Source organism: Nerophis lumbriciformis, linkage group LG38 (genome assembly GCF_033978685.3).
Source record: "Nerophis lumbriciformis linkage group LG38, RoL_Nlum_v2.1, whole genome shotgun sequence".
Classification (NCBI taxonomy): Eukaryota; Metazoa; Chordata; class Actinopteri; order Syngnathiformes; family Syngnathidae; genus Nerophis; species Nerophis lumbriciformis.
The window spans coordinates 11,274,078-11,299,434 of NC_084585.2; the positions used below are offsets into that span (position 1 = coordinate 11,274,078).

Consider the following 25,357-nt stretch of genomic DNA (forward strand, 5'->3'; position numbering starts at 1 on the left):
GTAAATAGTTTAACTAAATAAGTTGTCTCCTCTCACTCTCTCCTAGACTAGGTTATTGGGTAAATAGTGAAAATTAGAGCATCCCCCAAGGTAATATACAGTCCTTTACAGGCTCCCGTACACCGGGCGTAGTGAAATATGCAGCAGAAAACGGCGATCGAGCAGCAGAAAGAAAGAAAGCGGCGCATACCAGGAGGGACAATGAGGAAGATTTCATGGGATTTAGCGATTAGGAGTGACAGATTGTTTGGTAAACGTATAGCATGTTCTATTTGTTATAGTTATTTGAATGACTCTTTCCATAATATGTTACGTTAACATACCAGGCACGTTCTCAGTTGGTTATTTATGCGTCATATAACGTACACTTACTCAGCCTGTTGTTCACTATTCTTTCTTTATTTTAAATTGCCTTTCAAATGTCTATTCTTGGTGTTGGGTTTTATCAAATAAATTGCCCCAAAAAATGTGACTTATACTCCAGTGCGACTTATATGTTTTTTTCCTTCTTTATTATGCATTTTCGGCAGGTGCGACTTATACTCCGGAGCGACTTATAATCCGAAAATTACGGTATGTAATGTCCAAACATTTCTATAGAAATATAGAAAAGTTGCTGATGGTGTTTGATGGAAAAACAGCTGAAAAGAGAAACTGTGTAAGTCCACTCTACAAGGTAAATTATAATGACATTACATGACAAAACTACTATACTTGTTCATTATTGTTTAAAGTTACTTTTTCTTAAGACATGTTACATGTTCAAATTGTGATGTTTTGGGGGCCCAAGCACCAATTATTATTGATTTTAATCAATTTCATTGGCAGACGCTGCTCTGCAACAGAACCTTTTCAAGGTACGAGAAACATCACAGAACCATTTAAACTTGCATCCTCAGGTACTACTGTATCACTTTTATTATCAAATACATTACATTTATTGTTGTTCAGCACTTGTTTATTCTAATAACATTATTGTGTCTCTTGTTTTAACAGGAAATGAAAGTGTTCTTTAACCGAGTCATACCAAAGACTATAAAAATGGGACCCATTACCTCCCTGCTTGGCACTCAGCATCAAGGGTTGGAATTGGGGGTTAAATCACCAAAATGATTCCCGGGCGCGGCCACCGCTGCTGCCCACTGCTCCCCTCACCTCCCAGGGGGTGATCAAGGGTGATGGGTCAAATGCAGAGAATAATCTCGCCACACCTAGTGTGTGTGTGACAATCATTGGTACTTTAACTTTAACTTTTTAACTTTTAACACGCAACTCTACTTTAAAGCATGCTATTAGAGAAGCATGAGATGAAGCAACTCAAAACATGTTTTTATCGGTTGTTTTTAACATGCAAGACAACACAGATCATTTCATTCTGTTAAAAATTCATATGTTGGAGAAATATGAGGACAATAGCACATACCTGTTCTATGCGCGGCACTATTAAGCATACTGTTGCTGCTCAGCACTTCTTTTTTCTAACAGAAAGTCCTGCTTACTTTTCAAATCATTTTGTTACTTCAGTTTGCAAATATGTCAATATTCCATAAGCCTCCTTTATCCCAAAGGTGGATTATTTCGCTCATTTTGTGCATTTACAGCGGCTGAGACGTGAATGGCATACAGGGGCCAAATGCAATGGATTATGGGGGATTACCGCAGGAAGTGTGTGTCCTGCAATATTGGATAATAATATGAATATTTTGTGTGTATCGTACATGAGTCCTGATAGAATGCTTGGTAATGAGTGAAAGAGCAGCAAAATGCATTCTAACAAGAGAACCTCTGCGCTTCCACAGGGAGAAACATAACATCAGTGCAGCCCGCCTCCTCTCCGCTCCATTAACACCTGCTTAATGAACACAACACATATTGCTTTTACTATTGCCTTCCAAGAGTGTGTGTGAGTGTGTACTTGTGTGTGTGTGTGTGTGCGCGACTTTACTTACTCTGGCTACGTTCACATAGTCGTCATCTGAGAGCGTGTCCAGCATCTCGATGACCGAAGTCTTCATCAACTTTAGTGTGAGGCCGCTGACACTACCGCTCCTGGCCAAGGAAACATGAAATATTACATACATCATATATAGCAGTGTTTTTCAACCTTTTTTGAGCCAAGGCACTATTTTATTTCATTGAAAAAATCCAAAGGCACACTACCAGCAGAAATAATTAAAACATGTAACTCGATATTGACAATAAAAAGTCGTCGTCGCAATTGTTGAATATGAATTTAAACCATAACCAACCATGCTTCACTATACTTGTCTCAAAGTAGGTGTACTGTCACGACCTGTCACATCACGCCGTGACTTATTTTGAGTTTTTTGGTGTTTTCCTGTGTCTTGCACTCCTATTTTGGTGGATTTTCCTGTTTTGTTGGTGTTTTCCTGTAGCAGTTTCATGTCTTCTGTTGAGCGCTATTCCCCGCACCTGCTTTGTTTTAACAATCAAGACTATTTTAGTTGTTGCTATCCTTCTTTGTGTGGACATTGTCATATCATGTACGAATGTACTTTGTGGACGCCATCTCTGCTCCACAGTAAGTCTTTGCTGTCGTCCAGCATTCTGTTTTTCTTTATTTTCTAGCCAGTTCAGTTGTAGTTTCCTTCTGCATAGCCATCCCTAAGCTTCAATGCCTTTTTTTTAGGGGCACTTACTTTTTGTTTATTTTTGGTTTAAACATTAGATACCTTTTTACCTGCACCCTGCCTCCCGCTGTCGTCTTCATATTGTGATCATGACAAACTGTCTTCATACTGTGATCATGACAAACCATGTTCCCGACGTCTACAAAGCAATTAGTACCTTACTCCACCTACTGATATGGAAGAGTATTACATGGTTACTCTGCCGAGCTCTAGACAGCACCGACACTCAACATTATTTGAAGTGAATTATATTTATATAGAGCTTTTCTCTAGTGACTCAAAGCACTTTACATTGGGAAACCCAATATCTAAGTTACATTTTTTTTTAAACCAGTGTGGGTGGCACTGGGAGCAGGTGGGTAAAGTGTCTTGCCCAAGGACACAATGGCAGTGACTAGGTTGGCAGAAGTAGGGATTGAACCTGGATCCCTCAAGTTGCTGGCACGACCTCTCTACCAACCGAGCTATACCGCCCCTATTTGCAGATTATAATTACTGGTTTGCAAAAAACATTTTTAACCCAACCCAAATAGCTGAAATTAGATCATCTCCCACGGCCCACCGGACTGATACAGTGGTTGAAAAACACTGATATATAGAATATAATTTATCAAGCAATTTATTGATCGATTGAGTGATTAGCAGCTCAGTAACAGGAGTAACGTACAGTAAAAACAATCTAATCATGGATGAGATATATTCTCAATGTATAATACTCTCGAAAGTCAACTTAAAGTAGTCAGTGTACAGCTTGTATGGCAGAGTAGATTCATTGTCAACACCCAAAATATTGTGTAAACATCTAACAATCAAAGAAAGTAGGAAGATAATTGTTGAGAATGGTAGTGATAGTGTCATGATATAGTGCTGCATGAGTGCTGCTGGCTTTGGGGAGATGTGGTTCATTTTGGTTTGAATATTGTGAATTCCAACATGTAGAATGACATTTGGAATCAGATATCAGTTTTTTTTTACATGATAACTAATAAAAAACAACAACTATTATCTTACTGATGAACATGAATATGACAGATTGAAGAACTATGCCTCCTACACACAACTAAAAATATTTGCAAAGGAAGGAAGGAAGAAAAGGAGGAAACAAGGACAGACAATGAAAGGAAAGAAAGATGAAAGGCTGGAAAGAGAAGAAAGGAAATAACAGACAGAAAAAAAGGAAAGAAAGGAAAGACGGAAGGATAGAAGGATGGAAGGAAGGAAGGCAGGAGAAAATGAAAACAGAACAGAACAAAATTAAAGGAAATAGAACAGAAAAAATGAAAGAAAGGACAGAGAGAAGAAATGAAGGATAGGAGGTTGGGAGGAAGGATGAAAAGCAGGAAAGAAGGAAGGGAGGAAGGAAGGACAGACAGAAGAAAGGAAGTAAAGAATGAATGACGGAAGGAAAGGACAAATAGAAGAAAGTAACGAAGGACAGACAGAATATGGAAGAAAGGATAAATAGCATGAAAGAAGGAAGGATGGAAGGAAAGTAAAAAAGAACAAAAGGAGGAAAATAAAGAAAATGAAGGGAAGAAAAGAAGAAAACAGAAGAAAGTAAGGAAATGAAGAAAAGAGTGAAAGGAAAAAAGAAAGAAAAGGAAGACAGTAAGGAGAGGAAAAAAGAAGGAGAGGGAAAAAAAGAAAATAAAGGAAAGGAAGAAAAGCGGAAATAAGAAATGATGTCAAAGGAAGAAAGTAAAAAGGAAGAAATGAGAGAAAGACAAACAGAAAAAAGAAAGGAACGATGAAAGGAGGGAATGGAAAGGATAAAAGGAAGGAAGGAAGGAATTAAATAATGGAGGAGATAAGGTATGAAGGAAAAAGTGAGGAAGGGAGGAAAAAAGGAAGAAAGGAAAGAGAGAAATAAGTTAAGAAGGAGGGAAGCAAGGATGAAGGTGGAGGTGTGGCCAGTAGGGGCAGAATAGCTAACCGGACTCTCGCCAGATCCTTGTAGTTTGCTGAGCTCAATAGGAGATGTATTTCAAAAGGCGGGGCCTTGTAAAAAAAAATCATTGTATGTGATTGGACAAACCACTTGTCCGTTATCTTGAATGACGTGCTACTTCAACCACTCACATGGAAATCAACCCGTGACGCTGATGAGAGCGACGCTGGGAAATCCAAACCCGGTCTGAAGAAGAGCCAAAACATCCTTGCCACCAATAAATGCCTTCAAAACCGTTCTCTGTTCATCTTTTAAAGAATTAATATTTGCTGGTTATTGTTGTGATGATGATGATGATGATGATGACCATTACTGTCATCATGTGGCTATTATCATGATTATTATTGATACAAATTGCCAGAATAATTGTATCTAAGTTGCCATGACTTCCCGGCAGTGGGTCATTTACCCTCAACTGTAAAGACCCACTGCCGGGTAAAGTGAAGGTTGTTAGCCCCGAAGTACATAGGCCCTGGAAGAACGTCTCCCCTGCGCTCCTCAACTACGGTCTCGGAGCCCCACCCCGCCCCCACCCACACAGAGCACGCCTCTTCTCTGCACGCATCTTCTTTTTCTTGTGACACAGAAGGAAGACACCGCAGCGCTGCAATAAAACACACTCAGATCTTCTGTTTCTAGCCGATACTACATAAAAAAATAACATAAAATAACGCAGTAACGCATCATGTAGTAACGGTAACTGAGTTACTGAATATAAAAAATAACGCGTTAGATTACTAGTTACCGCTGAAACTAACGGCGTTACAAAGTAACGCGTTACTCCCAACACTGCTAGTATCCAATCCAAGTCTTAACACCTTAATGACCTGCAATGTTTTGTTTTAATGTTTTGTCGGTAACACTTTAGTATGGGGAACATCCATCCATCCATTTTCTACCGCTTATTCCCTTTTTTGGGGTCGCGGGGGGCGCTGGAGCCTATCTCAGCTACAATCGGGCGGAAGGCGGGGTACACCCTGGACAAGTCGCTACCTCATCGCAGGGCGGTGGCGACATATGGGGAACATATGAACCATTAATTAGTTGCTTATTAACATAGGGTTAGGGAAGACTCTTAGTTAAGGGCTTACTGGTTGTATAATAAGGCCATGCAGAATAAGGCATTATTAAGTACTTAATAATGACTAATTAACAGCCAATATGTTACTAATTTGCATGTTCATAAGCAACTAATTAATGGTTCATAGGGTGAGAAGCTCTGCCATCCGGGGGGAGCTCAAAGTAAAGCCGCTGCTTCTCCAAAAGCTATCTTTGATCCTACCAAGCAAAAGACTTGAAAAACTCCTCTGTGTGGGATGGGAAGCGACATGAAGGTGTCGGTTTCTTTGATGTATTGTAATCCACAGGAAGATTTTGTCTTGACCCGAGATCTACAAAGCGGAGAGGAAGCAGGACCCGACTCCCCTCCAGGCACCTTTTCTTTGAACTGTTTTGTGACCAAAGGCAGCGGCTGTTTACGACCCCCTTCCTTTAGAAACAGCTGTTGCCATGTAATCAGGGAAAGTCCAAATAAAAGAGGAGGCGTACAATCTTTCGTCAGAGCGTGGTGGGACACTGTGAAGAGTACAGCCCAGATGTTTCTCCTCAATTGAGCCAAATTTAATTCTGTCTCTGTTTAATTCCTTGCTTCTTTGTCTGTTTAATAGATGTCATCAGTGTTTGAATCTGACACAAAGGTTGTGTTTATTGTTCTCTCAGACACTATCTACTCTCTATATATCAATGTTATGTTTGTCCTATATCTCTATAAATCAATGTTATATTGGTCCTATATCCATATATATCAATGTTATATTTGTCATATATCTCTATATATCAATGTTATATTTATCTTATGTCTCTATATATCAACGTTATATTTGTCCTATCTCCATCCAACTGGTCAAGACAGATGGCTGCCTCACAGAGTCTAAGATGTCCAAGGTTTTATCTTTAATGAGTTTTTCCTTGCCTCTGGCACAAAGTGTGTGTGGTTCTCTTCTTAGAGGAGCTTCGAGGCTCCACGTGCAAATGTCGGCACATAATCATGTTTTGAATTGCATAAAACTACTTATGGTGATAGAAAGATAAGCAGACGTATTGAAATAACTTGGTATTAATACTTTATAACAGGTTAATTATTACATAATTATTACAAGTGGCCTCACATGTTTTCATGTCATAATACCCAATTAATAAATCATATAAAAGTGCTCAGCAATAAATGTGCTGAGCCGTAAGGCTTGGTCTGACCAACAGGTGGCACTAGCGTCCTTCCTGCACAATAGAGACACTCACACGTCCACGATGATGACCATGTCCTTTGGCGAGGACGCACCTTGAATGTACCTGTGATAAAAAAACACAGAATTAGAAAAAAACGTTTCTTTAATGTTTGACAGCAACTTCTTGGGAAAACAACCAAAGTTAAAAAAAAAAGCTGAGGCTGTCATAAAGTAAGTAAACACAATTCAACTCACTTAAGTCACACAATAGTCAAACATCTTACAACAATACTATGCTGTTTTATATGCAGCACCTTGCTGTTATTTAGATACTTATCTTTACTACATTAATACTAATAACTACTACTGATAATAACTAATGCACTTCTTACAGTATATGAAGCACTTTGCTGTTATATAGATACTTCTCTTTACATTACTACTAATAATTACATGAACCATAATTACTAGTATCCAGTGTTGGGTTAGTTACTGAAAACCAGTAACTAGTTACAGTTACTAGTTACTTTATTTCAAAAGTAACTCAGTTACTAACTCAGTTACTTACACCAAAAAGTAATGCGTTACTGTGAAAAGTAACTATTTAATTACTTCTTTTTTTTCTCTTTTTTTTTTTTAAGGCTCCCATTAATGCCCTTTTAGCCTTCATTTCAGTACTGTTATTGCACTGGAAAATAATACAATGTGTCGATCAACTTGACATGCATTTGCATCACTGAACTCAGAAAGCAATGTGGTCAATTTATTTCAGGCCAGAACAAATTGACAAAACTAGTTTAAATAGCTGCAACATAATGGCACTTTAACTTTAACTTTAAGTAGATAGGATCTTTGATCCAATACACAACTTACATTTAACTAAAATGTTATTTTCTTTTTGCTCAACAAAAGAAAAGTATTGAGAATGTCTCCATGTTAAGAAACTCGACTTCTGGCTACACCATGATGTCTTGTTGTTATGAGAGCTACACCATGATGTCTTGTTGTTATGAGAGTAGCGTATGTGTGTGTGTGTGTGTGTGTGTGTGTGTGGCCCTTTAAGATATGACAGCATGTGAGATGAGTGACGTCAGTGAGTGAGTGGGCGAGAGAGGTGAGGGACAGGCGACAGTGAGTGTGTGCATGTGCTCTAGCTTGGTGGATGGCTGCGTCCAATAAAGTCACAAAGTTGCAACAAACCGCCGGCCTCGTCATTTACCCTCAACTGTAAAGACCCACTGCCGGGTAAAGTGAAGGTTGTTAGCCCCGAAGTACATAGGCCCTGGAAGAACGTCTCCCCTGCGCTCCTCAACTACGGTCTCGGAGCCCCACCCCGCCCCCCACCCACACAGAGCACGCCTCTTCTCTGCACGCCTCTTCTTTTTCTTGTGACACAGAAGGAAGACACCGCAGCGCTGCAATAAAACACACTCAGATCTTCTGTTTCTAGCCGATACTACATAAAAAAATAACATAAAATAACGCAGTAACGCATCATGTAGTAACGGTAACTGAGTTACTGAATATAAAAAATAACGCGTTAGATTACTAGTTACCGCTGAAACTAACGGCGTTACTAAGTAACGCGTTACTCCCAACACTGCTAGTATCCAATCCAAGTCTTAACATCTTAATGACCTGCAATGTTTTGTTTTAATGTTTTGTCGGTAACACTTTAGTATGGGGAACATCCATCCATCCATTTTCTACCGCTTATTCCCTTTTTTGGGGTCGCGGGGGACGCTGGAGCCTATCTCAGCTACAATCGGGCGGAAGGCGGGGTACACCCTGGACAAGTCGCTACCTCATCGCAGGGCGGTGGCGACATATGGGGAACATATGAACCATTAATTAGTTGCTTATTAACATAGGGTTAGGGAAGACTCTTAGTTAAGGGCTTACTGGTTGTATAATAAGGCCATGCAGAATAAGGCATTATTAAGTACTTAATAAGTACTTAATAATGACTAATTAACAGCCAATATGTTACTAATTTGCATGTTCATAAGCAACTAATTAATGGTTCATAGGGTGAGAAGCTCTGCCATCCGGGGGGAGCTCAAAGTAAAGCCGCTGCTTCTCCACATCGAGAGGAGCCAGATGAGGTGGTTCGGGCATTTGGTCAGGATGCCACCCCAACGCCTCCGTAGGGAGGTGTTTAGGGCACGTCCGACCGGTAGGAGGCCACAGGGAAGACCGAGGACACGTTGGGAAGACTATGTCTCCCGGCTGGCCTGGGAACGCCTCGGGATCCCCCGGGAAGAGCTGGACGAAGTGGCTGGGGAGAGGAAAGTCTGGGTTGCCCTGCTTAGGCTGCTGCCCCCGTGACCCGAACTCGGATAAGCGGAAGAAGATGGATGGATGGATGGATGTTCCCCGTACTAAAGTGTTATCGTTTTGTCATCACTCACTGACTACTGAATACTTTGATCAGCTGACCAACCCATCATTATGCTACAAACAGTTACACTATTACGATGATTTTGGTTTTTATTCCGACGGACTATTGTTGTTAAGATGACAACGATAAACTTTTCAATCTGGCCCACCGGACATTCCCAAATAATTTTTGTAGATCTTTAAGATGGAAACTGTAGCTGCCATTATGATGTGCAGCGATGTTTTCAAATTACCGTAAGTATTGAACTATACAAAGTATTTCAATGGTTGGAATCTGTGCTTTTGCATGATATACAGTTGTTGCTGGGTATTGTGGCCACATTTTTGTTTCATCTGACATCACATGGACAAAGATAAAACCTTCTGGAGGAAAGTTCTGCAGGTCAGATGTAACAAAAATTGAGCTGTTCGGTCACAATACCCAGCATTATGTTTGGAGGAGAAAAGGAGAGGCCTTTAATTCCAGGAACACCAAACCTACTGTCAAGCATGGTGGTGGTAGTATTATGCTCTGGGCCTGATTTGCTGCCAATGGAACTGGTGCTTTACAGAGAGTAAATGGGACAATGAAAAAGGATTACCTCCAAATTCTTCAGGACAACCTAAAATCATCAGCCCGTAGGTTGGGTCTTGGGCACAGTTGGGTGTTCCAACAGGACAATGACCCCAAACACACGTCAAAAGTGGTAAAGGAATGGCTAAATCAGGCTAGAATGAAGGTTTTACAATGGCCTTCCCAAAGTCCTGACTTAAACGTGTGGACAATGCTGAAGAAACAAGTCCACGTCAGAAAACCAACAGATTTTACTGAACTGCACCCATTTTGTCAAGAGGAGTGGTCAAAAATTCAACCAGAAGCTTTCCAGAAGCTTGTGGATGGCTACCAAAAGTGCCTTATTGCGGTGAAACTTGCCAAGGGACATTTAACCAAAATATTAACATTGCTGTATGTATACTTTTGACCCAGCAGATTTGGTCACATTTTCAGTGGACCCATAATAAATTCATAAAAGAACTAAACTTCATGAATGTTTTTGTGACCAACAAGTATGTGCTCCAATCACTCTATCACAAAAAAAAAAAAAGAGTTGTAGAAATTATTGGAAACTCAACACAGCCATGACATTATGTTCTTTACAAGTGTATGTAAACTTTTGACCACGACTGTACAAGTTACTGTGGCTAAGTCACAGCAGCTCAGACGAGGCACCAAGCAGTGTGGGTAGAGAGCGTTTCCACAGAGTGTCATCCTGAAATGCGGGTGTCAGGGACAGACGCCGAAGGAGATTTTTACAACAAAGTTCTAAAGCTTAGTAATATATCAGATGTATCAGGTGTATTTTTTTTTTACCCTTCGCGTTCATATTTCACTGTGTTTGTTGCATTTCGCTTGATTGTAAAGTATGTCGATCGAGAGGGGGTGTGACGTTCATATGTTGTCAATAGTCAGTGTTAATATTGTAAATCCCACATTCTTTATTTTCATGTACATTCTGGGTGTCTCATTCAGTAAAAAAAAAAAAAAAAAAATTCATTCCGTGTAAGGCGGTCTCTCATAACGTTTTTAGCATTCAATCAGACATTATTGGGAGGTTTTGTATATGATGTACCGTCCCCAGAGGTGGGTAGAGTAGCCAGAAATTGTACTCAAGTAAGAGTACTGTTACTTTAGAGATTTATTACTCAAGTAAAAGTAAGGAGTAGTCACCCAAATATTTACTTGAGTAAAAGTAAAAAGTATGTTGTAAAAAAACTACTCAAGTACTGAGTAACTGATGAGTAACATACACACACATATCATATATATATATATATATATATATATATATATATATATATATATATATACACACACACATATACATATATATATATATATATATACATACATATATATATATATATATATACATACATATATATATATATATATATACATACATTGATATATACGTATATAATTTATATTTATTTTTTTTGCCGTTTTTGTTTACATGTTAATAGTGTTTTAATGAATATACATGCATGTTTAACACATATAGATTCCTTTCTTTCATGAAGACAAGAATATAAGTTGGTGTATTACCTGATTCTGATGATTTGCATTGATTGGAATCAGACAGTAGTGATGACAAACGTCCACGTTTTCAAATGGAGGAGAAAAAAAGTTCCTCCTTTCTGTCTAATACCACATGAAAGTGGTTGGTTTTTGGCATCTTATATGTCCAGCTTACATATTCGTTTTTATACACTTTACAAGAAATACATTGGCGGCAAACTCCGTAGCTTGCTAGCTTGTTTGCGCAGGCTTTCGGAGACTCTTATTTTGAAAGCGCAGGCGCGATGGAGCGGCACTTTTATTGTGAAGACAGGAACTGTGCAGTCAGTCTTTAGGCTTTTGACGGGGTGTACGGTTGAAATAAAAAATGGTCTTTTTTCCTTCACACTTTTGATTGATTGATTGGAACTTGTATTAGTAGATTGCACAGTACAGTACATATTCCGTACAATTGACCACTAAATGGTAACACCCCAATACGTTTTTCAACTTGTTTAAGTCAGGTCATGTGACCCCTGGCTCTGTTTGATTGGTCCAACGTCACCAGTGACTGCATCTGATTGGTGGAACGGAGTGAACGTCACCAGTGACTGTATTTGCTGAAACGCAGGCACTATGAAGGTCTGTCTGACAGACTAAAACAAACAAAGCGTGCATTAACAGATCGATAAAAATTAGTAGCGAGTAGCGAGCTGAATGTAGATAAAAGTAGCGGAGTAAAAGTAGCGTTTCTTCTCTATAAATATACTCAAGTAAAAGTAAAAGTATGTTGCATTAAAACTACTCTTAGAAGTACAATTTATCCCAAAAGTTACTCAAGTAGATGTAACGGAGTAAATGTAGCGCGTTACTACCCACCTCTGACCGTCCCACAGACACATTTTTTTTCTCTAAATTTGGCCCCTGAGTCAAAATAATTGCCCAAGCCTGCATTAAATGATTGACTCATTGATATTCTGAAGCTGGTTGTCCTGTCGAGTTCTCTTAGAACATTATACATACATTACATGGTGTCAGAAGACAACTGGAAAAATGGCACAATTCAAGCCGCCGCCGAAACAGAGTCTGGAGGGGAATCTTGCGGAGAACCGGAGAACGTGGCTGCAACGCTATGAACTTTTTGCTGTTGCCAGTGGAGTAGCAGAAAGGTCGGAAAGGGTGCAGTATGCGACTTTCCTGCATGTGGCGGGAGAAGAAGCAATACATGTGAGAAACACGTTTTTTTTTGCGGATTCTGAGAGGAACAAGATTGCAGCATTGAAACAGAAATTCAGAGAATACTGTGAGTCCCGGAAGAACACGCCGTACATAAGGCACATGTTTTTCACCCGTGCACAAGGTCCTTCAGAAACGATAGATGCCTATGTCACAGATCTAAAATATAAAGCGAAAGACTGTGAATTTCACTAATACGTGACAGAATTGTCTGGGATACGTGACGATCAAGTAAGAGCCAGATTGCTCAGGGAGGCTGATCTCACGTTGGAAAAAACACTCAATGTGTGCCGTGCCAGTGAAATAATGTTCACCCAGATAAGAGCGTTACATGATGAAGTTGAGGTGCGCAAAGTGAGCACTGCACGGGCATACAAAAAAGGAGCTAGGAGCACAAAAGAAAGCTCAATTAACAGTGAAAAGAAAGTTGACTGTGACCGATGTGGCTACATGCATGAGCAGAGAAAGTACCCAGCATATGGACAAACATGCAGGAAATGTGATAAGAAAAATCATTTTGCAAAAGTGTCCATCCATCCATCCATTTTCTATCGCTTGTCCCTTTCGGGGTCACGGGGGTTGCTGGAGCCTATCTCAGCTGCATTCGGGCAGGAGGCAGTGTACACCCTGGACAGTCGCCACCTCATCACAGGGCCAACACAGATAGACAGACAACATTAACACTCACAATCATTCACTAGGACCAATTTAGTGTTGCCAATCAACCTACCCCCAGGTGCATTTGTTTGGATGTGGGAGGAAGCCGGAGTACCTGGAGGGAACCCATGTAGTCACGGGGAGAACATGCAAACTCCACACAGAAAGATCCCGAGCCCAGGATTGAACCCAGGACCTTAGTATTGTGAGGCACATACACTAACCAGTCAACCTAAAAATAAGCAAATACACCTTGTGGAACAGCAGGACGGTGACGATGACAGTGATATAGAGGAAATGTTCATTGGAACTATTGAAATGAGAGGCATTGATGCAATTGAAAACGCAAAACGTGACCAAGACAGATGGTCTGAAGAGCTGCTAATAAACAAGAAGAGAGTTTCGAATTGACACTGAAGCTGACTGTAATACCATGTCGGCCAAAACGTTTCACTTGCTGAATATCACCGGCAAGCTGCATGCATCCAGCTGCAAGTTAGTGGCATATTCAGGCCACATGATGGAGCCCTTGGGCAAAACTTTGGTCACTTGCCTGTACAAAGATCAAAAACACAAGATTGACTTTAAAATAATAGAGAAGGATGTCCCAGCGATTCTAGGAAGAAAAACAAGCACTGCTTTGAAAATGGTGAAGAGGATGTATAAGAGAAAGAGAAAGAAAACAAAATGCAGAAAGACTATGAACTTCTCTTCTCTGGACTTGGCTGCTTACCAGGTGAGCACAGCATAAAACTAGACCCTGAAATAAGGCCCGTGATACATGCATCGAGGAGGATCCCAATTGCTCTGAGGGACAGAGTCATAGAACAGCTTCACAAAATGAAGCAGTCAGATGTGCTCACAAAGCAATCTGAGCCTACACAGTGGGTAAACAGCATGGTGACAGTAGTCAATCCAAAGAAGATCAGGATTTGTATGGATCCTAAGGATCTGAGCACAGGTATAAGAAGAGACCACTATCCATTCCTCACAGTGGGGGCGGTATAGCTCGGTTGGTAGAGTGGCCGTGCCAGCAACTTCAGGGTTCCAGGTTCAATCCCCGCTTCTGCCATCCTAGTCACTGCCGTTGTGTCCTTGGGCAAGACACTTTACCCACCTGCTCCCAGTGCCACCCACACTGGTTTAAATGTAACTTAGATATTGGGTTTCACTATGTAAAAGCGCTTTGAGTCACTAGAGAACAGCGCTATATAAATATAATTCACTTCACAATTCACACTTCAGTAGAGGCAGTTGTGTCACGCATGACAAATGCAAAATACTTCTCTGTATTGAACGCAAACCAGGTATTTTACCAAATACAACTGGATGAAAAAAGCTCCAAGCTATGCACGTTTAACACACCCATTGGAAGATATCGGTTCAAGTGGCTTCCTTTTGGCATTTAATTGGCGAGTGAGGTGTTCTAGAGAGCTGTCGTTCAGATGATCGAGGGGTTAGATGGTGTGGTGAGACACACTAGAGCAACACGGTCAGAGACTAATAAAACTGCTGCAGAGAGCAGACGAGAATGGACTGAGATTCAATAAAAGCAAGTGCAAGTTCAAGATGACAGAAGTCAAGTACATAGGCTATACACTGAGTGCAGATGGGCTAAAGCCTGATGATGAGAAGATAAGAGCCATTGTACAAATACCCCCGTCTGCTGACAAACAAGCATTACTGCGGTTCATGGGAATGATTCAATATCTGGATACATTAATTCCTAATCTGTCTGATGTCTCTGCACCTCTAAGGTAGCCTTTGCAGGGAGAAACAGAATGACACTGGGAGGAGCCTCAACAGCAGAGCTTTAAAAAAGCTGAAGCCGCTGATCACCGTGGCGCCCACTTTGAAATATTATGACGTCAACAAGGCTGTGACGCTGTCTGTGGATGCCAGCTCTGAGGGCATCGGGGCTGTGCTGCTACAGGATGAACGACCTGTGGCATACGGATCAAGGGCGTTCACAGAATGTCAGCGCAGGTACGCTCAAATCGAAAAAGAGCTGTTGGACATAGTGTACGAGTGTGAGAAATTCCATCAATATGTCTATGGCAGAGAGGTACAGGTCGAGAGTCACCACAAACCGCTGGAAAGCATTTTCAAGAAGCCATTGCATCAGGCTCCTATGAGGCTTCAAAGAATTCTGCTGCGACTTCAAAAATACAACATTGCAGTGACAAACAAGCCGGGAAAGGAGCTTCACATTGCTGATGCATTGAGCCGTGCATATCTACGTGAGCAGAAAGAGGATCTGTTGGAAGAGAAACTGCAAGTGAACTGGATCACACTGCAGTTGCCTATATCAGAGGATAAGGTGGACATGTTCAGAAATGCAACTGCACAAGACCCAGTACTGCAGGAGCTAAAGAGCATGACGATGCGAGGATGGCCAAGAGACAGGTCTGCTGTGTCCGAGAGCATACAACCGTTTTGGACATTCAGAGAGGAGATCAGTTTTGCTTCTGGTCTACTATTCAAATCAGAGAAACTCAATGTACCACAGCAACTGAGATCACAAATATTGGACAAGATCCACAAGTCACACTTGGGCATGGTCAAATGCAAAGAAAGGGCCAGAGATGTTCTTTGATGACCATGGGAGAAGGTTAGATCCGGCATGTTTCACAGCGATGGCTCTGAATATTTGCTATGTGTTGACTACTTCTCAAAGTATCCAGAGAGAATGAGGCTAACCGACACCACCAGTAAGGGTGTTATTACTGCCATGAAGTCCATATATGCCAGGCACGGCATACCAGATATTTTGGTCAGTGATAATGCGCCTCAGTATGCCAGTGCAGAGTTCAAGAGCTTTACAGAAAGCTGGGAGTTCAGTCATATCACCTCAAGTCCACACTATGTTCAGTTCAAATGGACAGGCGGAAAAAGCTGTGCAGACAGTCAAACGATTGCTCAAAAAATCTGGTGACCCTTACATGGCACTTCTGGAGTACAGAAATACACCACTGGAAGGTGTGGGCCAGTCGCCTGCCCAGATGCTGATGGGGCGTCGCTTGAACACCAAGTTGCCAGCATCCACCTCACTACTCACCCCTGAAGGTGCACTCAGAGTTTACAACAAGCTGAAAGAAAAGCAAGCTAAACAGAAAAGCTACTATGACCGTCATGCGGAACATCTATCTGAGCTGCATGCTGGAGAGAATGTGAGGATGCAGTCTGGACACACATGGAAGCCAGCTGTGGTTCTGACAGAACACGAACAACACCGTTCTATGTGGTGCGTACACCTGAAAGCAGGAGGTTCAGGAGGAACAGGAGACATCTCAGGGAGACTGCTGAGAGGGAGTTTCCATCTGCTGCAGCTGAGCAAGATGTGGATGTGGATATGAACTGTGACAACGAAAGGTTTACTGATCAGGACAATTCACGTGCACACTACACTACTACACTAGATCAGGAAGACTGGTCAAGACTATTGTTTTGTTTATTATTGAAAAAAAATAAGACTGTTTTGTCAATTGTAATAGAAAAAACAACTTATGAAGGGAGATGTTGAGTATTGGGCTGAGGTGCTACCCGTGCTGGGAGGTGGGGTGGATCACTTGAGACCGGTACGGATGGATCTTTATTGTTATGCTGCCGATTGATTCACTCATTGATATTCTGAAGCTGATTGTCCTGTCAAGTTCTTTTAGAACATTATACATACATTACAGAGACAAAATAAAAACCCATAATAAAAAGTTCAGTTAACTTCAGAAAGTTAGTCAAGGTGGGACTTTCAACCAACACGCATGCGCCAGCAATATGACGCCATGGGCAGTGTTGAACCTTGAAAATCTGATAAAATAACTTCAACAAACAACTTTTTTAGTTCTCTTAAGGAAATGTTTTCCATGGTGTCATGGCTCAGTGGGTAGAGTGGCTGTTTTATAAAATGTCAGGGTGGAAACGGAGGATTACTGGTATGATCCCAGCCTACCTAGGTTCCCTACTCTTGATAGCTTGTGGTTTGTGCTTTGTGTATGTGAATTGGTGAATATGATAGTAAATGTATACGTATAGTTATATACTCAGGTACAGCATACTTGCCAACCTTGAGACCTCCAATTTCGGGGGGTGGGTGCGGGGGGCGTGATTGGGGGCGGGGGCGTGGTTGGGGGCGTGGTTAAGAGGGGAGGAGTATATTTACAGCTAGAATTCACCAAGTCAAGTATTTCATACATATATATATATATATCCCCCGAAGGGAATAAGCGGTAGAAAATGGATGGATGGATGAATGGATATATATATATATATATATATATATATATATATATATATATATATATATATATATATATATATATATATAAATAAATAAAAGAAATACTTGAATTTCAGTGTTCATTTATTTACTCATATATACACACATAACACTCATCTACTCATTGTTGCATTGTTGAGTTAAGGGTTGAATTGTCCATCCTTGTTCTATTCTCTGTCACTATCTTTCTAACCATGCTGAACACCCTCTCTGATTATGTATTGCTGTGTGGCACGCACAAAAGTGCTTTCATCAAATGCACTAGATGGCAGTATTGTCCTGTTTAAGAGTGTCACAACATTGCTGTTTACGGCAGACGGACTGCTTTACTGTAGACGTTCTTTATATTGTGGGAAAGCAGACTCAGGTCCGCATGGAGCTGGAGGGGGCGAGGCCTCCAGCGGCCCCCTCCAGCTCCGCCTGAATTTCGGGAGAAAATTTGTCCCGGGAGGTTTTCGGGAGAGGCGCTGAAATTCGGGAGTCTCCCGGAAAATCGGGGAGGGTTGGCAAGTATGAGGTACAGTGACACGCTATATAAATACAGACCATTTTAATCCAACTTGACTTATAGTTGTGGGAACTTAATGACACATCATTGAACCAACATATTTTAAAGTTATCTCAACTACTATTTTTAAGTTTGTCTTACATCAGACTGAATGTCAACTCATCTTTTGAAGTGTAATATACTTGACACTACAAGTTGACTCAACTTAACTCAGTCAAAGCAACAAGATGACCTGACTGAGTTAAGTTGAGTCAACCATTAAAAATTTTTTTTTTTACAGTGTACTGTCACTGTTTAAATTCTCCTGATCTATTGATGACTTATCATCTGTCATCTAACTGCAATATTTTCAGTTTAAATTTTTTTTCTCATTGCTTTAACATTTTCATTCATTGAAAGCTTCATCGAAAATGTGGTTATGGGTGCATAATGACAATAAAAACTCTTTAGCTGTCTTGAATAAAGTTGGACCAGCTAGAACAGGGGTCGGGAACCTTTTTGGCTGAGAGAGCCATGAAAGCCAAATATTTTAAAAAGTATTTCCGTGAGAGCCGTATAAATTTTTTTAACAATGAATACAACTAAATGCGTAGAGTATGATAAGTCTCTTATATTACCATTAATGCGACTTCTGGTGCTGCATGGTTTTGCTGATGGCTTTGTAGTCTGGTTGATATGTGGTTACTGTGATTACCAGCGGAATTATTCATTAGACTAAGACTTAGACTAAAACAAACTTTAATGATCCACAAGGGAAATTTTCAACACAGTAGCTCAGTTACAATGATGGAATGTGTAAGGATGGAAAGGACAATGCAGGTATAAATAGACTAATATAGCGATAAAAAAAATCTAACATATACCCTGTATACGAATATATACATAATATGTGTACAGAATAATATATATACAGATATATTATATTATGTCTATAACATATATACAATATATACCAAAGACCATGTACAATATTACAGTATATGTGACAGCAGCAGCATAAAATAGAGAGTAGATCCAGCAGGAAATAGAAAATAGACATTATAAACATTATAAACAAAGAGAAGTAGCTAACATGTCAGGTGTCAGGTAATAGGCAGATGTCATCTATTGCTGTATGGCGAGTGATTACACAGCATTACTTAAGTGTTAAGCAGTGTCAGCTAAGATTGATCTGAGAGCCAGATGCAGTCAACAAAAGAGCCACACCTGGCTCTAGAGCCATAGGTTCCCTTCCCCTGAGCTAGAACATCTGTGACGTCATAATAATAATAATAATAACTGGGATTTATATAGCGCTTTTCTAAGTACCCAAAGTCGCTTTACATGTAGAACCCATCATTCATTCATACCTGGTGGTGGTAAGCTACTTTCATAGCCATAGCATCAGACTCTGCTGCACTCACACAAGGCCAATGGTGTCGTACCCTGGGCCCACCTCATACCTAAAGCACGGCACGTTTGGCGAGTGTAAGTACGGGAAGCACAGTGCACTTCCCCTCCTTTGGTAAGAGGGGGACAGGACACGGGGCGACTGCACGGTGCGTGCAAAAGGACTGTCAAGTGATCGCCTCTCGTAAGAAGTTGCAATTGATACCAATCTCTCCCCGCCATCACCTCTTCTCTATCCCTTGACTTGCACACCTGTACCAACTATGCTGAACTGGGGATTTTATTTGGTTTAGTTTGCGTGCATTGTTTTTACATTCTATTTGCACTACAGCATCACAATCTACACTATCTTATTTATTACATCTATTTATAATCTATTCCTATTAACTTATGTTATTCATAGTTTACTCTATTTATATCCTATTCTATTTAAATTATTAAGCACATATTGTTCTTTTCTTACTCTTTGGGCTAAATCCGGGACCTCGAGTACTAAATTTTATGCCGTCTCATGTCTGCTGCTATGACAACAAAGTTCCTTGAATCCTTGAACAATAACAAACATTAATGACACGTAGGTTGAGCTACACTGCGTGATACACAGGTAAAATGTAAAGTGTAATAAAATGTAGGAAAGTCCATTAACATGTAGTAAAATGTAGTAATGTATGTGCAATAACAAATAATGAAGTGTATCAAAGTGCAAGTAAAATGGACATACTTGCCAACCTTTGCCATACTTGCCAACTTTACTCCATTTTAAATGGAGTAAAGAATAGTAAAATGTAGTAAAGTGTAGTAAAGTGCAGGTCATGTGTAGGTACAATGTAGTAATGTGTAGTAAAGTGCAGGTTATGTGTAGGTACAATGTAGTATTGTGTAGTAAAGTACAAGTAAAGTGTAATAGTGTGTGGTAAAGTACAGGTAAAGTGTAGTAAAATTTAATAAAGTGCATTTAAATTATAGGAACATGTAGTTATGTGTAGTAAAGTACAGGTAAAGTGTAGTAAAATGTAGTAAAGTGCATGTAAAATGTCAAAGTGCAGTATTGTGTAGTAAAGTGCAGGTAAAGTGTAGCAGAGTGTAGTAAAGTGCAGGTAAAGTGTAGTAGTGTAGTAAAATGTAGTGAAGTGCAGGTAAAACGTAATAACGTGTAGTAATATGTAGTAAAGTGCTTGTAAAATGTCATAAAGTGCAGTATTGTGTAGCAAAGTGCAGGTAAAGTGTAGCAGGGTGTAGTGAAGTGTAGTATAGTGCAGGTAAACTGTAGTAGTGTAGTAAAATGTAGTGAAGTGCAGGAAAAACATAGTAATATGTAGTAAAGTGCATGTAAAATGTCATAAAGTGCAGTATTGTGTAGTAAAGTGCAGGTAAAGTGTAGCAGGGTGTAGTAAAGTGTAGTAGTGTAGTAAAATGTAGTAAAGTGCAGGTACAACGTAGTAACGTGTAGTAATATGCAGTAAAGTGCTTGTAAAATATAAAGTGCAGTATTGTGTAGTAAAGTGCAGGTAAAGTGTAGCAGAGTGTAGTAAAGTGCAGGATAGTGTAGTAGCGTAGTAAAATGTAGTGAAGTGCAGGTAAAACGTAGCAACGTGTAGTAATATGTAGTAAAGTGCTTGTAAAATATCATAAAATGCAGTATTGTGTAGCAAAGTGCAGGTAAAGTGTAGCAGGGTGTAGTGAAGTGTAGTATAGTGCAGGTAAACTGAAGTAGTGTAGTAAAATGTAGTGAAGTGCAGGAAACACGTAGTAATATGTAGTAAAGTGCATGTAAAATGTCATAAAGTGCAGTATTGTGTAGTAAAGTGCAGGTAAAGTGTAGCAGGGTGTAGTAAAGTGTAGTAGTGTAGTAAAATGTAGTAAAGTGCAGGTACAACGTAGTAACGTGTAGTAATATGCAGTAAAGTGCTTGTAAAATATAAAGTGCAGTATCGTATAGTAAAGTGCAGGTAAAATGTAGCAGATTGTCGTAAAGTGCAGGAAAAGTGTAGTAGCGTAGTAAAATGTAGTGAAGTGCAGGTAAAACGTAGTATCGTGTAGTAATATGTAGTAAAGTGCTTGTAAAATATCATAAAATGCAGTATTGTGTAGCAAAGTGCAGGTAAAGTGTAGCAGGGTGTAGTGAAGTGTAGTATAGTGCAGGTAAACTGTAGTAGTGTAGTAAAATGTAGTGAAGTGCAGGAAAAACGTAGTAATATGTAGTAAAGTGCATGTAAAATGTCATAAAGTGCAGTATTGTGTAGTAAAGTGCAGGTAAAGTGTAGCAGGGTGTAGTAAAGTGTAGTAGTGTAGTAAAATGTAGTAAAGTGCAGGTACAACGTAGTAACGTGTAGTAATATCATACTTGCCAACCTTGAGACCGCCGATTTCGGGAGGTGGAGGGTGGGGGCGTGGTCAGGGGTGGGGGGGCGTGGTTAAGAGGGGAGGAGTATATTGACAGCTAGAATTCACCAAGTCAAGTATTTCAGACATATATATATATATACATATATATATATATATATATACATATATATATATATATATATACATATATATATATATATATATATATATATATATATATATATATATATATATATATATCATCCACGCAAAAAACTCCATTCTCATCCACAACAGTACACCATGGCAAAAAAAGAACAATGCAACATTTGACGTCACTATGGGAAGTTTTGACGGAGCAGAAACGTGTGAACTCGTTGGGAGTTTCCTCCTCTCCCAGCTCGCTAGCCTCAATCTGAACCTTGGTATTTACCGTGATGACGGACTGGCAGTGTGTCGCGCCTCGCCAAGGAGCAGCGAGAATACCAAGAAGCGCATATGCCAAATTTTCAAAGAGAACGGCCTACGGATCACGATTGAAGCCAACAAGCAAACCGTCAACTACCTTGACGTCACTTTCAACCTGAGAAATAACAGCTACCAACCATTCACGAAACCCAACACAACACTCCAATACGTGCACCATGACAGCAACCACCCACCCACCACCACGAAAAGAATACCTACCGGAATCAATAAAAGGCTATCGATGCTGTCATCTAGCAAAGCTGAATTTGACCAAGCAACCCCCCCATACCAAAAAGCCCTTGATGAAAGCGGATACAATTTCACCCTCACCTATGAACCCACGCCAGGAAACCAGCCAAAAAAGAACAGAAAACGGAACGACATCATCTGGTACAACCCCCCATACAGCAAAAACGTCTCAACGAACATTGGACACAAATTCCTCAATCTGATTGACAAACACTTTCCCAAAGACAACATCCTAAGAAAAGTATTCAACAAGAACAACATTAAATTGAGCTACAGCTGCATGAACAATATACGACAAATCATCTCAAACCACAACAAAACAATTGCAAATGAGCCGTCGGCCCTCAGACAGAGCGACTCCAAAACCAACAAAGGATGTAATTGTCGAAAGAAACCTGATTGCCCTCTCAATGGGGGGTGCTTACAAACATCAGTTGTCTACCAATCTAAGGTAATACGCAAGGACATTAACACATCCGACACATATGTAGGATTAACCGAGGGAGAATTCAAAACCAGATGGAACAATCACAAGGCTTCTTTCAGGAACAAAAACCTGCGAAATACCACAGAACTCAGCAAACACATTTGGGACCTCAAAGACAATAATGTTGAATATTCAATAACATGGCAAATTCTTGCATCCAGCACACCTTACAATAGTGGTAATAAAAGATGCAACCTATGCTTGAAAGAGAAACTGTTTATTATTTACCGTCCAGACCTGTCATCCCTCAACAAGCGCAGCGAAATTGTAACAACATGCCGCCATAGACGGAAACACCTCCTAGGTAACACATGAGCCAATCACCACGCCCCTAGGCCAGCCTGTACCCACCCACTCTGTGCCCTATATAAACCATGGTATGCAAATGCTCCCATTAAAATCTCCTGACGATTGAGGGTACCCCCCCTCATGAAACAGGCCTGTAGAGATGAAATAGTCTTGTGATTTTTTTCCCACACATACATATATTGCGCTCTACTACGGTATCGAGCACTATTTTTTGGATAACCTTATTAAGACATATATATATATATATATATATATATATATATATATATATATATTTATATATATATACTGAAAATATGCAAACAAAACTGTGTTTAGATAATTGATAATTCAAACTTGCATAATTAAATCTTGAAGAACATAACATAACTTGGCTTCTGAGAGCTTCAAAATGTAAAAGTTGTTGACAAACAAGCAATTATTTTAATAATTAAATATGGTCATTTTAAATGAATTATTATGATAATTTAAAATTGTTATGTTTATTTTAATTCTATGGCTGGATGTAATAAGGAGTCGGAAAAAATACAAATAAAAATACAATTAATTTTGATGTTTTTAGCAAAATATAGTAAAAATGTATTTATTTATTTATTTTTTTAAATTAATAAATATATTTATTTTTAGGTAAGATAAACATAATAATACAATTTATCTCTAGTCTGGATGATTTAGTTCTTGTCACACTGTTGTTCTCCCGTCGTGAAAAAAGGCTGTCCTCACCCAGGTCCGCATGGAGCTGGAGGGGGCGTGGCCTCCAGCTCCGGCTGAAAATCGGGAGATTTTCGGGAGAATATTTGTCCCGGGAGGTTTCCGGGAGAGGCGCTGAATTTCGGGAGTCTCCCGGAAAATTCGGGAGGGTTGGCAAGTATGAGTAATATGCAGTAAAGTGCAGGTAAAGTGTAGTAATGTGTAATGTGTATTAAAGTGTAGTAAAGTTCAAATTTGCAAACTTCACTTAGCTCATCTCTGGTGGCTAAAAACAGTTTTTGTGTTGAGCAGCAGTAAATTGGGCCCTGATAGGAACGTGGCGAGGAGGCCTGCAGTTAGCCGCCGACTCAGGCAGTGTAATCATCAGGGTTCTCTTTCTGCTGATTATCAGTGTGGAGCCAAGCCAGACGCCCGCAGGCCAGCTGAGGCTCGTTTCTCACGCTCGGCCAAGCTGATACGGACGCAAAAACCCCCGATGGGCCTCTCAGCCGCCCCCTGCCAACCTCTCAGGACTGGGTTGCTGGCAAGCGCCACTCCAACCTGCAGCCAGGCCCCCTTTTACCCGTGTCCCTCAGCACGCTGTCTGGCTCCACTCAGCTGAAAGGTGCCCTGGAAATTCCCAGATGGAAGTCTGCATCAGCACTGAGGTCCATTAAGGAGCATGTCCACAGTGATGATGGGCTAAATGCAAGTGTGTGTGTGTGTGTGTGTGTGTGCGTGTGTGTGTGCGTGTGTCTAGGATGGAGGAAGAATCCAATTATTTCCAATAATAAAAAAACGCCACATCAAAGGTAGAACTGGCGCGGCTCTCCATGACTCGCGTGGCGTAGGAAATCAGGCCTGGAACCACGAGGCACATCAGCATGCATGACTTTTATCAATTTAATTACTCAAATCTTCATTTGAGCGAGAGGAGAGAGTCGATCGCCGACTTCTTTCAGCGGCTGCGGTCCGTAAAAGAACAACAACGGGCGGAAGGGCCACGCGGTCAGAACATGACCCCGGCGTCTACAGCGCTCCAAGACATTCAGCGAAGGGAGGCGGCCCATCTGGAGATGGGAGGGGGGGGTCAATTGGTGGGAACTAATGCCTGCAGAGCAACTGCAAGATTTTATTAACTTCTGCACTCAGTTAATCTCTCGTTGAGCAATATGGAGCTTTAACGGAAAGTTCATTTTAAAGTTAATTACAACACACATTTTTTTTTTTTTGCTAAGTCATGTCGGGTCATTGTTACCTGCACCAAACACAAACAGCTGGCTTGATTTCATTACATTTTCCACATGCAATTATATGCAGTATCGTTTTTTCAGGTGACAATATTGTATTGAAGATGCGACTTTGTTTGAATTGTGTAGATTAGGGGTGTCAAACGTACGACCCGAGGGCCGAACAGGTTTCATCCGGCCCGCAGATTGAGTTTGCTAAGTACAAAAATGAGACGAAGTTTTTTAATGAAAGAAACCGCTGTTCTAAATTT

General features: G+C 40.4%; 1 protein-coding gene across 4 annotated transcripts in view; it reads right to left on the reverse strand.

The window, feature by feature from the left end:
• Positions 1–25,357, reverse strand: part of cacna2d2a (calcium channel, voltage-dependent, alpha 2/delta subunit 2a) — a 629,987-nt gene that overhangs the window by 107,568 nt on the left and 497,062 nt on the right. For all 4 annotated transcript variants that reach the window (XM_061932344.2, XM_061932346.2, XM_061932343.2 and 1 more), the window contains 2 exons: positions 6,898–6,948; positions 1,950–2,049 (listed from right to left, as the gene is read on the reverse strand). In XM_061932344.2, coding sequence (XP_061788328.1) covers positions 1,950–2,049; positions 6,898–6,948 — 151 coding nt within the window. The remainder of the gene's footprint in view (positions 1–1,949; positions 2,050–6,897; positions 6,949–25,357) is intronic.